Source organism: Hyperolius riggenbachi, chromosome 3 (assembly GCF_040937935.1).
Source record: "Hyperolius riggenbachi isolate aHypRig1 chromosome 3, aHypRig1.pri, whole genome shotgun sequence".
Lineage (NCBI taxonomy): Eukaryota > Metazoa > Chordata > Amphibia > Anura > Hyperoliidae > Hyperolius > Hyperolius riggenbachi.
This window is the reverse complement of record NC_090648.1, coordinates 173,077,937-173,095,539: the sequence shown is the minus strand read 5'-3', so window position 1 is coordinate 173,095,539 and position 17,603 is coordinate 173,077,937. Positions and strand designations below refer to the sequence as shown.

The 17,603-nt window shown below is 43.5% G+C and overlaps 1 protein-coding gene across 2 annotated transcripts in view; it reads right to left on the bottom strand.

The window, feature by feature from the left end:
* Positions 1–17,043, bottom strand: part of ELL3 (elongation factor for RNA polymerase II 3) — a 118,827-nt gene extending 101,784 nt beyond the window's left edge. The window contains exon 1 of one of the 2 annotated variants that reach the window (XM_068275279.1): positions 16,972–17,043. In XM_068275279.1, the coding sequence (XP_068131380.1) occupies positions 16,972–17,031 (60 nt within the window). In that variant the 5' untranslated portion in view covers positions 17,032–17,043. Of the gene's footprint in view, positions 1–8,786; positions 8,962–16,971 lie in introns of those variants that run through there. The other variant, XM_068275278.1, reaches the window with a different exon arrangement.
* Positions 17,044–17,603: the final 560 nt, after the last annotated feature.

The following is a 17,603-nucleotide window of genomic DNA, read 5'->3' as shown; positions in this document are numbered from 1 at the left end:
CTTTGATAGACTTTGCTCTGCAGCTGGCAGACTGACCATACTGTAGTGTTTGCCAATCTACCATCTGCAGATCTATGGCCACCTTTCCTTATACAGAGCCTGCACAAAATGTGAGTTTTAAGCATACCTTTTTATACATAAGGCAGCTACAGCGGACTCCTGTTTACTGGAAAGAGAATAAAGGAATTCTATTATACCTTGTGCAGGTCAAAATTCAAGAAACGATATTCAGCATGCAAAGAAAACATTGCATGGTCATAACACATTTTATAAAAATAAACATGGCTTGATGCTTGAATAGGAATATGAAAAGGGCGGTCAGTATTCATTTGATTTGTACAGCACCTTGCTTATCCAAGTTTTAAAAGATATAATAGCACACATTTAAGTAAAAAAAAAAGAAAAGTGCAAAAACGAATGGCTGCCAATTAAAAACAGCCTTTAATTAGCTGCTGGTCTTCCATTGCTTGCAGTGTACAATAGTCTACAATAATGACTTTAATAGGCAATTCACTTATGGTATATTTTTCAGAGATACAGAATGTGACTTGAAAGCTTAAAGCTAAGGCTTATTTAATTATTCACATCATATTTGCTATGTTATCTGCGTAAACATTTAAATATGACATTTTCAACGGCTTGCCCACACTTATCTAGTCCTTATCACTGTTCTTTCCTATGAATCGCAGTCATATATACTGAGTGTAAGATCTACAAGATAGGGCAGAACTGTAGGCGGAAACTAGAACAAGTTATTCTTACAGGAACCCCTGGCTTTAAGTGTTCCAGTCACCCTTTCAAGTGAATTAGTTTATGGCTACAGCAATATTAATCAGAATATAGCTTCCAAATTCACAAGAGACCTGTGAAACAGGGGCATAACTACAGGGGAGCAGCCCTGGCGACCACAGGGGGGCTCAGAGCTGTAAGGGGGCTCCAACTACTTCTTTATACTCCCTCTGATAAAGGGGGTCCTTCCTTCAGATCAGGTGTTTTTGTGGCTATCCTTGTTATGGGTTCCACATGTGTTTTCTGACCCTTGCAAGATGGGTCCACCAGTCTGTTACTGGTGCTCTTTAATGAATAGCTAGTTATTACTGGGATTGCTGTCTATTACAGGGGTAGATCATGGCACTCTATCTCTTACATGGTCTGGTATTGTATTTGGGGTATGCATGCTGCCTAATTATGATATTAGGTAAAAATGCTTGAATAACTTTGTTATTATGCTGCCCAGTTGTTATTTGAGAGGTTTGCTGACCTATTGCCATACTTCATTCATATTAGCCATGCTTCAGTTCAGCTTGGACTGCTTCCCATTATAGACAGCAGTAACAGACAGCACCTAAAGTAAGAGCAGCTCCATGAGAGACCCCAGTAACAGACAGCACTTCAATAACAGACCTCAGTACTAGACAATACTGCTATGAAAGACCCAGTAAGAGACAGGGCTCCAAGTAACCACCCCTACAACAGACAGGGCCCCAGTAACATAAAGCACCCCATGACTGATCCCAGAAACTCCCCAGTGACAGAGTCCTGTACTCTTAGTTGAGCTAAGGTCAAACATATCATAGTTGCCAAAACTGTTCAAAGACAATCTTAAGGCCCTACTTCAGGAAAGGGCAAGTAAACATATCTAATTAGAACATCTCTGTTACCAAAACATTTGTTCTGGCACCATATGGTTAATTCATCAGGCGGTAGCACTTTGAGCTGAAACACCTCACCCATGAATGTAAAAGGCTATTGAAGAAGGAAAGAAAACCAGTTACCTGGTTAGTCTTGCTGACTGCAGTAGTAGCTGGATCAAACAGCTGAAACAAGCATGCAGCTTGCAACTGAAGTCAGACTTCAGTCAGAAACACCTGATCTGCATCCTTGCTTGTACAGGGTCTATGACTAAAAGTATTAGAGGCAGAGGATCAGCAGGATAGCCAGGCAATGGGTATTGTTTAAAAAGAAATAAATAAGGCAGCCTCCATATCCCTCTCAGTCCTTTAAAAACACACAAGCAATCCTTGATGGATTTTATACTATTTTCAAATGACCACCAATAATGAATAACAGTCAAAGCCATTATATTGCAGTGCAACTGGTTATTATCTAAGGATGCTACAATAAATCACTCTATGACATTTATAATTGCAGTAGAGACTTGGTTATCCGGAACTCAACTAAACAACAGTCTCAACCAACCAGCACAAATTGCCAGCAGTACTCACAGTGGTGAAGACCAGCTTCTTAGGCTGTTTGTGGACTCTGCTGTGCTTATAAGTAATCTGTAACAAGAAAAAGCAGCGCCTGGGGGGTACTTACCTGGGGAGGGGGAAGCCTCTGGATCCTAATCCTCTTCACCTTCTGGGATCCAGTGCTGGCAGACCCCGAAAATACAGCCGACAAGCTTGTCGCTGTAGTGCAGTAGCGCCATTTCCGCGGAAGCCCATCGGAAAGCCGCTACTGTGCCTGTGCTGGAGCCAGGAAGGTAAATATTTTTTGGGGCTGCCAGCGTTGGATCCCGGAGGGTGAAGAGGCCAGGGGAAACCTCATTAGGATTCAGAGGCTTACCTCTCCTAAGGTAAGTGTCCCCTAGGGCTGTTTGTTTTTTTACAGATTTTCTTTAATCACACCTCCAGTCACACCTTCATCTTACCTTCAACCATACCTTCATCATACCGCCGGTCATAGCTTCATCACACCTCCAGCCATACCTTCATTATGAAACCAGTCACACCTTCATCACAACTCCAGACACATCTTCATTACACCTTCAGTCACCTCTAAACATGTCTTCATCACACCTTCAGCCATACCTTCATAATACCTCCAGTCACGCCTTCATCACACCTCCAGCCACACCTTGATCACACTTCTGGCCATACCTTTATCATGCTTCCAGTCACACCTTCAGCTACACCTTCATCACACAAGCATGTCTTCATCATACCTCCAACCACACCTTCATCACACCTTTAGCCACACCTTTCTCACACCTCCAGCCATGCCTTTACCACGCCTCCATTCACACCTTCATCATACATTCATCACACCTCCAGCCACACCTTTTTCACACCTCCAGCCATGCCTTTACCACATATTCATCACACCACCAGTCACACCTTCATCACACTTACATTCACGCCTTTACCACACTTCCAGCCAGGCATGAAAAAGTCATAAGCAAGAGACATATTTTCAATTTTCAGATGACCCTAATCCCTTTTCCATCCCTTTTCAACCATTATACTAGTAATTTCAGATAAGCAAGGTGATCATCTGGAAATTCTACATTGTAAGAACATGTAATCACATTTTAGTAGGGAAATACATTTCTTCATAAATCAAAATAAGGTAACCAAAAATAAGGACAATAGAAGAGGAAAAGCTGACAGGGAGATTTGCTTCCAAAAGAAGCACAGTTGTAAGCTATGCTGTATTGATGATTTTGTAAATGATTTTTGTTTAAATTCAGCCAGATAAGAGCTTTGCTTCTCTTTGGGGACAGATAAGCACCAAAGGCATGCTGGGACAGGAGGCAGAAGTGTGAATGTCCTCGTGGCCACTCAGGCTTTTATCAGGTGAGGCTGGTAGTGGGAGGAGGGAACAGTTACTGCAATTAGATCAGTCCACAAGACTCAATCACAATACAAAACATTATTACATTACAGTATTTCAGTTCATGGGGTATTACTGCCCAAATAACTACAAGCACTCACAAAGCAGATTTCTCTGTATGTTGTAAAGAATACACACCGTATCTATACCGTAGTCATGATGAAGACCTAAGAACTAACATACAAGCCAGCTCATACAAGCTTCACTGATACAGGCATACAACACAGCAGCTTTGGTTAGTCAACCGCAATGATTACTGCAATTTGCATGTACGAAGCTGTAACACTTAGATACAATTAAGAACCATAGTGCCTGAAATGTCTGAAACTTTGTTTCATTTCATGCACCTGTTTCTCTATTCTCACTCTGCGCTGATGAGGATTAGATTCTGCCAGTAAATTCAAACTTATGTAAATAGATCAGCCTCTTGTGTGAAAACTAAGGCTGCCACTAAAGTAATAATTTAAAAACTGAGATCAAAGACTTGTGAAATTAACATCTGCAGATTCTTCACAGGTGCAGAGAAACTAATGGTCGATTGAAAGGGCTGCCCAGAAATACATACATTTACAGTACAAAACAGTATGTGGCAGACAGTGCATTGTAGATGTTGCCTGCTATTCTAGTGTATTACTGCATGTCTTTGCAATGTGGCTGTACTACTAACACAGTTTGCAGGCAGGTGGGAAATTCCATAGACTAATGAATAATTCCAAATGACAGATAAGATTTGCAATCAACAATATTGAAATACAGCATGACAAGCACTGTATATACATGAGCTGCATCTAAAATTAACTAAATGCATGTAAACTAAAATGCAGGCGCAGATTGTTCCCTGGAGCCATATATAGTATACAGGGCACATAAGGACAGCTGTCATGAGAAGTATTTGGAGGCAGCTATATTTATTTCCTTTTAAACAATACCAGTTGCATGCCGCTGATCTTGTCAGATCTAACAATAATGTCAGAAACACCTTATCTGGTGCATGCTTGTTCAGGGTCTATGCTAAAGGTATTAGAGGCAGAGGATCAGCAGGATAGCCAGGCAACTGGTATTGCTTAAAAAGAAATAAATATGACAGCCTTCATATCATCTTGATTTAGTTGTCAAATCCAGTGGAGACCTCTTCTGACATTGTTGTCAAATACAGGTAGTAACTTAATATTTTGCCTACTGTAAAATTATTTTTGCTACTAGTGAAATTCCTCGGTTTGCTCTGATATAACCAAGTGAGGCTTGAAACTTGTTTTACATAACAGAAAAGAATTTTAATGAATCCAGCATTGGTTTTGCCATATCACTTTGGTTAGACATTGCTGTCTGCTGTACTCCAGCTCAGAAGAACCATAGTACAAACGGCTCAATTCGTCGTAACAAGGTTTGAGTTTCAGGAAATATAAACCAAGATATTTTGGGGGTCAAACTGGCATTTTATGTCTAATCTAAGCTTATATTTGGGTCACTGCAGATTGCGTAGGAAATTGACGCAGTCCCATTGCCATTGTGATTTCCCCTCTGCCACTTGTGGCCCCATAATACAGCAAATGTGCGGATGTATGGGATGGGACCACACCTAAGTTCATATGACTGTCATGTCCAGAAGGGGGGAGGGAGGGTCCAGAAAGGAGGGGGGGGGGGGGGAGGTGCGACTCAGAAAACGCTGCCGTGGCTCCCAGAAGACACATGGGTGGGCAGCAGCCAAAGCAGGATTATCCACCAGGAAACATAGGCAGCTGCTTGGGGTCTAGTGGGTGTCAAGGGGCCCACCTGTCACCAGCGGCATAGCTAAGGTGCTATGGGCCCCAGTGTAAGTTTTACATTGGGCCCCCCAAGCACTCTATACATAACAGTTTATATGGCTCACCAAAACCTGCTAAGGACAACCAGTGTCAGAGGTGCAAGAAGGGTATGGGGAATAGTTTGTTAATGATTACTACTACTATTCAAATGATCTATAAAAGTGATTATTACCAGCACTGGTAAGCAATTTGAAAGAAGGGATTTTTAAAATGACAGGTACATCATAATCATTATAGCATGAAGTTGGCTAAGTGGAAGTATCACACACCTAGAAATAATTCAGGTAGGTAAAGGTCCTTTTACATTAGGTGCAATGTAGTACAGTGCAATGTGGAACAATCGCACCACACCATAGCCCTCAAGTCGCTCCGCCCCTCCTGGCCGAGGTATGACTCAAGGAAAACTTAAAAAAAAAAATGACATGGCACTTCTGGGATTACCGCGGAAGTCGCACTGTAGCTTGTGCGTTACCTGGAGTACTTGCGTCACATCGCGTCGCACCGCAAGCAGTGTGTCATGTTCCATTGACTGTAATGGCCACTGCAACAAGCTGTGGCAGGGGAAAGTACCGCGGACAGTAAATGTAAAAGGACCCTAAATGGCTTTTACACACAACTAAATTGTTTCCCGTTCTAGGGGCTATTTGGTAAACTGCAGCTTTCATAAGGGAGTACCTATCATAACATTGTCAAGTAACACTGTGTTATATATCACTGAACTACCAGCTATGTTTTTAAAGGCAGCACATCCTCCCTATGCCTGTACAGAATGGCCTCTGATCTCTATATGAATTTGTCACTGGTAATAACCAAAGCAGATGGGGCTCATTGGCATTCTACAGACTAACAACTTAGGGGCACGGCAGATATTTAATGTCCTCTTTTTTTCTCTCTATACCAAAGTCATCAGATACATGCTTACAAGAGCAGTAAAGGTGAAGACCTGTGCAGTGAAGTGAACATGTGCATTTCATGTGTGGGCAGCACGGGGGCATAGTGGTTAGCGCTCTTGCCTTGCATCGCTGGATTCCTGGTTTGAATCCCAGCCAGGGCAACATCTGCAAGGAGTTCTATGTTGTCCCTGTGTCTGTGTAGGTTACCTCCGGGCACTCTAGTTTCCTCTCACATCCCAAAAACATACAGATAAGTTAATTGGCTTCCCCATAAATTGTCCCTAGACTACAAAACATGCACTACATGATACAGACATAGGACTATGGTAGGGATTAGATTGTGAGCCCCTTTGAAGGACGGTTACGTGACAAGACAATATACTCTGTACAGTGCTGCAGAAGATGTTGGTGCTATATAAATACTAAATAATAATTTCAAACTTCCAATTGCTTGCAGAAGATGTCGATTTTTTAAAAAAAAAACAATCTCGCTAGTGACTGAGGCCTGGTGCACACCAAAAACCGCTAGCAGATCCGCAAAATGCTAGCAGATTTTGAAATGCTTTTTCTTCTTTTTCTGTAGCGTTTCAGCTAGTGTTTTGCGGTTTTGTGTAGCGGTTTTGGTGTAGTAGATTTCATATATTGTTACAGTAAAGCTGTTACTGAACAGCTTCTGTAACAAAAACGCCGGCAAAACCGCTCTGAACAGGCGTTTTTCAGAGCGGTTTGCGTTTTTCCTATACTTAACATTGAGGCAGAAACGCATCCGAAATCCAAAAAATGCCTCACCCGGGAGGATTCGTTTCTGCAAAACGCCTCCCGCTTTGGTGTGCACCAGCCCATTGAAATACATTACCCTAGCGGATCCGCACCCGCAAGCGGATCGCAAACCGCAGCGGAAACGCTCCGGTGTGCACTAGGCCTCATTGCTCCAGTGGATTCTGAGTACAGCAGTCATCTCTCTATATAACCTTGTTCCATATGTAAAGAAACACGCCAAGTGAACAGAGGATGAGTCAAACAGATACTGCAGCACACAACACCCACACATTCAGATAAATACAAATATATGGGAATTATAAATAGATGGATAAATTACAAGTCAGAGAAAGCATTGTTAAAGGAAAACACACACACACGGGATACTAAAAAAATCTGCATTTTGGCCAAACAAAATGAAATAAAATTTTCATGGAACTGAAGGTCACTTAGTACTGGAATATAAAAAGAATGGGCAGTTGTGTATGATGGATGCACTTTGTAACAATACAAAACAAAAAAGATATGTAGGAGGGGTTGACTAATCAAGAGAGATGGAAAAGAAAACTGCAGCAAAAGTGGAGCAGCTGCCCAGATCCTTGGATTTTTTTTTAGCAGCTGGATCCTGATTGGTTGTTTTAGGGAGCTGCTGCACTTTTGCTCCAGTTTTCTTCAAGACTTGACATCTGCTCCAAAATACAGATACAGTATTGTATATATGCAGTCCTACTTTCAGCCTCCACTAGTTAATAGTGGTCCCTCCCTTTATGTCTCAGTGTATGTGACCATGCTGTCTAATGATGGGATTTCCCAGCCATTCTGAAACCCATGCATGAAAAACACTTTGTCGAATTAATATCAATCAGCAGCCCATAACTTCAAGGAAATTCATACTAAAGAGATCACACTATGGAAAATGAGGTACAGAAACCATAAGAAAGGAGCAGTTTCACAACAGATGTCAGAAAGGTGAAAACCACAGAACATATGCTGGCAGGTGGGACAGAGCTGATATCAACAGGTAATAATACATAGCAAGGACGGGCTACTGGTGAAAGGCCATTTCTCAAGTGCACAACAGATGGCACAGGCTTTGTACCTTAATGCCACAAGTAAATGTCATGGTGCACATGATAAGTTACACTGCTGAAAAGGGAAAATCTAGTGAGTTAGTGTTAGTCAGTTAGGGATAAGACAATAAACTCTGTACAGCGCTGCGTAGTATGTCAGTTATCTATCTATCTATCTATCTATCTATCTATCTATCTACACATACATAAACACACATATCCTAAAAGAGGTCCTATATTTAGAAACTGTCAATGGAAACTTTGCCAGAAAATACAAGTGTGGTTAACACATGCAAAGGGTTAACAGCAGGCTTCACAGTATTGGGAGAAGCATTTCAGAATCGCTCAGCATTTCAGAATAGCTCAGCATTTACATCAAAGCATAAGTCATAAAGCATTACACACAACATCAGGGTGCACTGGCAGAGAAATGGAAAGTCACCAGGTGATAATGTAGATATCACACAGAGGTGGAGGACATGCTCTGCTAACTGTTGGGCAACCTGTGGAGAGGCGATCTCTGCATGTAGGTGACAGTGACACACACTGAATAGGGCAGCATTGGTCACAGCTAGAGACACTGTATATCGCAAGGCAGGTGACACGAGTAGGGTGACCCATTCTCAGTGACAGCAGGGACTCACCTGCGCCTTCTGAAAGTCCCGCAGGCAGCGCAGAGCCGAGTCCGTCAGCTTGAGGTGAAAGAGGCTGAGCCGGGGAGTCTTGCGGGGTTCGGTCCGATAGGACAGCGTGCCACACAGCTCTTCTCCTCCTGGCCGAGACATGACAGCAGCGACAGACAGCTGGACACGGGAGAAATGCCCCAGCCTAGGAGAGGGGTGGGCGTGGCGGGGAGGAGAACACGCCCACAGGAGAGATGACAGATGTGAGGCATGGCGCTGCACACACATAGGACAGCGAGCTGCAGCTGGGGAGACGTGACTGAGGGAGCAGCAGCCACCTCTGGCTCCAGGAAGAAGCTTGATGACAGCTCTGACTTTACATGCTTCTGGCTGCCTGTTCAGTTCCACCGTCTGCAACTCATTATAGACATGAGGCAGCTGAGCCCATCACAGACAGCACTTCCTCCACGCTGCCTGCTGTCACACTATAACTACACTTTGCAACACTATAACCAAGTGGTCTATGTAGGTGTACAGTATTTTTATCAGATGCGACCATTTGACTTGATTAGATCTGTCGACAGTAATCGGAAGGTAATTATCGATTGTTTGCATAAACCGAACTTTCTCTCTTCAGAGATTGCAAAATCCAATCGCCCATAAGGTGCCCAATAATAACGGTATAATATTTTTATCAGATGCAATCAGAGCCGGGACAAGGTCCTCCAGCACCCAAGGCTGAGACACCAAAGTGCCCCCCCCCCATTCATCACACACTGATTACCATTAGAGTAAGAGGCGTCCCAGGGCCCCCAACACCCTAATCTCTAGTTATCTGGCTTGCAGTCACTGCCATGTATCCCATTTTCTTATTTCTCTCTGCTACAAACACAATAGGGGAATGATAGCTGAGTGAGTTGTGCGCCCCCTCCTACACAGCGCCCTGAGGCTGGAGCCTCTTCTGCCTCTGCCTCGGCCCGGCCCTGGATGCAATCTTTCGCCGCACTTTTTATGATCAATAGGAATGGGAAGGTTATTCTTGATTGTTCCCATAAACAGGTCAATTAGGGCATCTTCACCCTTTAAAGGATATATTAGTCCTTAGACGTCGGGCCGCTAAAGGTGCGCACCTCCTCACGCTTATGCGCACCTCCTCACCCACTTCACTTTTCGAATCGATTAAGGACTAAGGTATCCTTTAAGGCAGAGCCGGATTAAGGCTAAATGGGGCCCTAAGCAAAGTAACTGATTTGCGGAGCCCATCTGTCTCCTCTAGAGTGCTGCCACTCTGTTACTACTACTATGACTACTTCCTGTCTGATCTGAGAATCAGGAAGTTCAGAGCGAGCGGCTGCACTGTAGAAGAGACAGATGGGTTTCAGATGACGGGATCTCTATCGCTTGGATCATGGATAGGTGAATGAGCGTTTGCCATCTGCTGCTATCATTCTTGCTGCAGCTGTGGTTCTCTGTGGGAAGGGAGGGAGGAGTGGGCAGCGGCAGAGCGCACAGTAGCAGGAGGGGGACCTAGGAGGAGAGCCTGGCTCTGAAGACAATCAGCAGCGCACGGCATCATTTGACAAGACAAGACAAATAACATTTATATCGTGCTTTTCTCCTGGTGGACACAAAGCTCCAGAGCTGCAGCCACAAGGACGCGCCCTATAGGCAGTAGCAGTGTTAGACAGACTTGCCTAAGGCCTCCTACTGAATAGGTGCTGGCTTACTGAACAGGCAGAGCCGAGATTCGAACCCTGGTCTCCTGTGTCAGAGGCAGAGCCCTTAAAGGGACTCCGAGCAGTGCCTGTGGGTATGCCTTTAAAGGGACACTGTAGGGGGGTCAGGGGAAAAAGAGTTGAAGTTACCCGGGGCTTCTAATGGTCCCCCGCAGACATCATGTGCCCATGCAGCCACTCCCCAATGCTCCGGCCCCGCCTCTGGTTCACTTCTGGTATTTCAGAAAACCACTGCTGTTGCGTTGCCGTGTCCTCACTCCCGCTGATCGCACCAGGAGCACACTGCGCAGGCCCAGTATGGTCTGTGCCTGCACCGTGCGCTCCTGGTGACATCAGGGGAAGAGAGAAGACGGCAACGCAGGCGCAGTGGTTTTCAGACTTTAAAGTCTGAAATTCCAGAAGTAAACCGGAGGCGGGGCCGGAGCATTGGGGAGTGGCTGCATGGGCACAGGATGCCTGCGGGGGACCATTAGAAGCCCCGGGTAAGTTCAACTCATTTTCCCCTGATCCCCCTACAGTGTCCTTTTAAGCATACCCACAACTAATTAATTACATCCTCACACCTACCAGCATGATGTTTGTAGTTATATCCCCCTGGTTACCTTATATTTCATTGCATTGTGCTGAATCGAGCTGCCGACTTTGGAGAAAAGTCATCCTGTGTAATACAATGTAACTATGGAAAGATGCATATCATTTTGAAGCTCTTTTTCTCCTCTTTCCAATGATAGATAAACTGCCACCCTACGCCTTTTAGTTTTCGCTATTTTCGCGATCAAAATTGCTGTGATTTTGATCGTGAAAATAGCGAAAACTAAAAGGCATAGGGCGGTGGTTTATTTATCATTGGAAAGAGGAGAAAGAGAGCTTTAAAATGATATTCATCTTTCCATAGTTACTGCACTGCTCAGAGTCCCTTTAACCATTATACCATCCATCCACCGCTGACAGGATGGCAAGGGCCGGTTTATGTGCTGATGGGGCCCCTTTGACTCTGAATGGGGGCCCCAAGCGACTGCTTTTGTTGCCTGGTCGGTAATCCGGCCTTGCTTTAAGGTGGCCACCAACGGTACAATATCTAGCGAAAAATCGTTTGAGCGATCAGAAATCTGATCAGACGAAAAATTGTTCACTACACCATCAACTAACCAATCATTGCTTCCTATCTATCACGACCAATAAGAAAATCCAAATTTTGGTTCGACGAAAATTCAATCAGACGATTGTTTTTATAATCGTTCATTATCGATTGTGCCCATCAACTGAGATTATTTACAACCAATCTGATCAGAATTTCTGATCGCTCTAACGATTTTTCACTAGAAATTGGACCGTTAGTGACCAGCTTTAGATACGATCGTAAAATTCAACTTTCAGATCAAAGTGATTTTCAGTTCCAATTGACCAAAGAATCATTTCACATTGCTGTCTGAAAACACTGCGCTGTTTTCTGTACATTTCGATTGTAAATATTGCGTCAAAAGATTGCATCTGATGCAAATATTTTCCATTAATGGGCACCTTAATAGAATCATTTGATTTTCCATTGATTTTCTCCACATACTGTGGTATCCTGTACTAATCGATCCTAAAAATCTGATAGAAAGATCGCGTCTGAGGAAAACATTGTACCATTAAAGCGGACCTGAACTCAGAACGTCCTCTCTGCTCTTAAATCCTACCTAATAATTGGCAAGCGTCCCTGCGTCCTGTCCGTGTGTCAGTGCTTTTGCGCTACTGCGCATGTCAAGCACTAACAGCCGTTGGGACAGGATGCAGGGCGAGTGGATGGGCGGGTGTGTGCACGCGCAGCGGTGTGCGGGTGCGACTGGCGGGTGGGTGTGCGGGCAGGCGGGTGCGTGTGTGATGATGACAGACCTAGAGCCCGTTTTCAAACGGGCTTAGGTCACTAGTAGCATAATAATCTTTAAACAAACAACATTTCTCTGATAGGGCTGATACAATTCCTAAAATAAATCTGCACAGTTTCTACTTCCTGTTTTCATAGAATCAGACATTGTTAACAGCCTTTGCTTTCAAATGAGCTTATCTGCCATGGCAGTCATGTGACCCAGGGGAGAGATTAAATTACAATGTGTGATTAGACGTAAATGAGGGGGAATTAAATAGGCTAAACTCTCTAAATACATACAGGGTGCATTTCTCTATATTTTCCTTTTGTCCTGTGCAAGAGTTCAGGTCCACTTTAATGGGCATGTTTGGGTGCATAGGGCACAACAGATCATCTAGTGCTGCAGAAACACACTAAGGCCTCTTTTCCACGGACTGTTTATAGGCAGTGAAATGCCTTTCAAACTCTAAGGCCTCGTTTACATCATACGCGCTTCCGTGCGGATATGGAAGCGCGTATGATGTGCTGAAACGCAGGAATGGCAGGAGGGCATAGACTGCCCTTCTACCGTTCACATCTACTGCGCTGCGCAGCAGTACGATGCGCTGGGAAGCACTTGCGTACTGCTGCCTGCATTTTGCCCGCAAGTGCAGAGCTGATCCCATCACTGTCAATGGATGAGATCAGCAGTGCCGCGGGCAGCAGCGCAGATGGCGTGCAATCGGATGCACTGCGTTCTGATCGCACGGCCATCTGCGCTCCTCAGATGTGAACGAGGCCTCAGAACGGCTTGCTGCTGCCTGGTAACTGCTCACTGCTGCCTGGTAACTGCTCACTGACACCTGGTAACTGCTTGCTGAGCACACAGTTCAACTGTCCATTTAAAAGAGGCCTAATGAACATCTATTACTTTCAGCAGTGCTGTTTAGGCTTCAATTGATGCAATGTGAAATAAAATTAAAATTATTATCAAATGTTGTTGTTATTATGCACTAAATTATTTAAGTCAGTTAATAACCTATAAAGGAATTAACAATGTAATGTCCCTGCTGTAGACATGATGAGGCCATACACTATTAAATCAGGTAATTGATCGATATCTCCTTTATATTAATCATTTTTGTTCATACCCACTTCCACTAGATATGAAATTATATTTCAGCAGAAATCTGATCTATCATTTTCTTTACCATTTCTACCATTGTAGTATGCATTGTAGTATTTATCATCGGCTTTTATAAAAAAAATTGAACAGTGTATGGGTACCAGTTTATATCCCTCCTATAGTCTAGGTCCAGATTTTGGATAGAAGCCATTTTAAAATTGTATGTTTTAGGATGAAACCCAAACAAACATGTTGAGAACATACAAACCCTATGCAGATACTGTCCAAGAATTGAAACTGGTATGCTAGTACTACAAGGCAAGAGTGCAATCCACTCAGCCCTCAAGCTGCCTAATAAATGACCAATTACATTTCAGTCAATAGTTGTCAGAGTCAACCTTGTTCACTTATTTGAAGGTACAGTGGAAATCGGGCACTTTTATGTCAAACACTCTGTTCATTAGTTTGCACTGCAGCAGATTGCAGCTAAGAAGTAGTAGTGGTACATGACCACAGTGCAAGTCAACAGGCTGCATATGGCCACTTTTTCTGTGGAGAAGAAGTGATTGGGGAGGGAGATCCATTACATACAGTGAACAGAGCTGAGGAGCAGCAGTTTAGAGTCGAATACATTATGTTGATCAAAGCACTAGTGAGCACTGTACAAAATTTGTTTGCCCTTTTACAATTCTGGTGTTTTGAAAATAGCAATCATGGCCCCGTACAATTCCCCTGTAAATTATAACAAGGTTTTTATGTAGGTGTTACTTTTATGCACACGCAGGGCCATATGCAATTCACTTTTTCACCTGAATTTTCTCCTTGGTGATATTTTCTCAACTTGAAAATAAAATGCTTTTTAAACCACCACCAAGCAAACAAACTCAAAGTTATTTTGACAGTACTTTTTCACCTACTTTTCAGTACTTCTTCTATTGCAAAGTGCTAAAAAGTTATTTTAAAATGAAGAGGAAAAATTATCTCCAATGAGAAAACTCAGGAGGAAAAGTGATTTGCATATGGGCCTCAGTGTTTTAAAATAAAGTTTATTGATTTCCTGATTTCATATGTTCACTTCAAAACACTCATATGTTCACTACACTTCTAGTTTTGTCACCAGAGTGGTCACTAGAATGGTGGCCACACTTCTAGGAGTAATGCAAACAGATAGTGGTCCCATCTGATCTTTACGCAAATGTGGCAATTTGGTCAAAAGAGAATACGTTACGTGCAAATATCAAACAACCCGGTAGACTATCTGATCCATTCAGCAGGCCTATATGCGTGGTCTGGCACTGCCAGTCTGTTGTTTGGATTTTTAAAATAAAAATAATTACTGCTATTACAGGCTGACACATCAGGTAGATATCCCCTTAAGGGTCTGATAACATGCGGGCCTCCTTACCAAGCTGTCTCTGTACCAGGCCATGATGTGTCCAGCATGGTGGTGTAGTGGTTAGCATGCTCGCCTTGCAGCACTGGGTCCCCGGTTTGAATCCCAGCCAGACCAACATCTGCAAGGGGTTTGTATGTTCTCCCCATGTCTGCGTGGGTTTCCTCTACGAACTCTGGTTTCCTCCCACATCCCAAAAACATACAGTTAATTGGCTTCCTCCTAAAATTGGCCCTAAACTATGATACATGCACTACATGATACATACGTAGACATATGACTATGGTAGGGACTAGATTGTGAGCAACTCTGAGGGACAGTTAGTGACAAGACAGTATACTCTGAACAGCGCTGCGTAATATGTTGGCGCTATATAAATACTAAAATAAATAAAAAATTAGAGGAGAAATGGGATGGCAATGGAGCTGTCAATCCTAAACAACTAATAAGAGGCTGTCACCATTCCCCTACACTGTCTTACTATAGGGGCTTTGCTGTATCACTGGGTAACCAGCTAAGACACCTTTTAATGCTTACAAGTACAAGATCAGGCTATCAGATGTTATTGCATCTGCCAGAACAAGCATTCACTGTCTGATTGCATGACAAAAGCACTTGTCTCCAAGAAGTTGGTTGTCATGGAACGTTATTTCCAGCCCATCTCCCAGAGAACCACAACTCCCCTAGGTATCCCTCTGAGGACCACTCTGCCTCCCCCAGTCTGGTTAACTATCCAGAAACACTAAAACACCTGTTGTAACTGGTAAATGATTCCTTTATGCTTGTATTTTAGGATGTTACTAGATTATTTTAACTTTATTAATGTCACAAGAGGTCCCGACATGTAAATATGTCACAAAATACATACAATAGTCCTAATCAGAGTACTTATGCCCCTCCCCTAAGCGAGCAGAGTGTTGCAGCAGCTACTTATTTTACCTGTTAGCGGAGCTAGCGACACGTCCTCTTAATCCTCTTCCATCCTCTTCACTTGCAAGGAGTTAGGGCTGGTGCACACCGAGCGACTTTTTCAGCGTTTCTGCAGCCGGTTGCGGCTGCGGATACGCTTGGTCAATGTATCTCAATGGGGTGGTTCACACCAGAGCGGGAGGCGTTTTGCAGAAACAAATCCTCCCGGGGTGAGGCATTTTTTGGATTGCAGATGCGTTTCTGCCTCAATGTTAAGTATAGGAAAAACGCAAACCGCTTTGAAAAACGCCTGTTCAGAGCGGTTTTGCCGGCGTTTTTGTTACAGAAGCTGTTCAGTAACAGCTTTACTGTAACAATATATGAAATCTACTACACCAAAACCGCTACACAAAACCGCAAAACGCTAGCTGAAACGCTACAGAAAAATAAGAAAAAGCGTTTCAAAATCTGCTAGCATTTTGCGGATCTGCTAGCATTTTGTGGCTCTGCTAGCGGTTTTTGGTGTGCACCAGGCCTTACACTGTACTTCGAGGCTGAAGAGGACATGTTGCTAGCTCCGCTGACAGGTTATGTATGACGCTTCCGCTGCCACACTATGCATCTCAAGACAGCCGTGCCCCCTTTGCCCTAGGATGAGGTAGCGGGGGCTTTTGTTACTCCCCTGCTCGCCAGACAATTGCACTTGGTCAATGTTTCCCAAAGTGTGGAGCCAGTACCTCTGGTGGGACTAAGGCCTTGTTCACACCAGTGGCATAGCTTAGGAGCTATGGGCCCCAGTGCAAGTTTTACATGGGGCCCCCCAAGCACTCTATACATAAAAATTGCTACGGCGCACAAAAACCTGCAAAGAACAACAACAGTGTAAGAGCTGCAAATAGGGGATGAGAAATAGTTTTGTTAATGATTACTATTATTTAATGCATCTATAGAAGTGATTATTACCAACACAGGGCCAATAGAGCGCTAATATTGTGCTTGAGAGAGGGCCCCTTGGGGCCCCTCTGACCCAAGGGCCCCGATGCGGTCGCTACCTCTGCAACCCCTATTGCTACGCCACTAGTTCACACGATAGAGTACAAGTCTATCTTGGCCAGGAGTCTGAAGATTGTGCAGCCTCCTTCCGATTTAATTTTCAGCATGCTGGATCTTTAAATAACAGCAACAAATAAGTGCATTGTCTCCCTCCTTACCTTCTCCAATGGAAGCTGTTCCATCATCCTCTGTGCTGTTGTTTCTACTACCTTCTCCATAGAAACAGTTGATGTTCCTTGGCTGTAATTGAGTGACGTGCTTGTATAATGCTGGCGCTCTGAACTGTCGCCATAGCGATTGAGTTCCAGTCACTACGAGCAACAGTTATTGGGCATGTGTAATGCACCTTATCGCTTTAGATAGGATGTAGAAAAACTTATAAAAGACTGGCAGTCCAATTAGCCCTTCTGTAGTGTGTGGGGTATACATTGGACCATATGTAATTCACTTTTTCACCTGACTTTTCTCCTTGGTGAAATTTTCCCAAATTGCCATAAAATTATTTTGAAACCACCAGCAAGCAAGAAAAAGTCCAAAATAATTTTGATTGTACCTTTTTACCAACTTTTGGGTACTTTTTCAATTGTAAAATGCTTAAAAGTTAATTTAAAGAGAATATGAAAAATATCTCCAAGGAGATAACTCAGGAGAAAAAGTTAATTGCATATGGGCCATTGGGTCAATTGATCGATATATCAACAGTTCAAATAGTCACCTTCTGTGTCCACTCATGTCCTTCAGACACCAATAAAAATACTAAAAAGTCTGTAACAATTATTCACACCAAGCA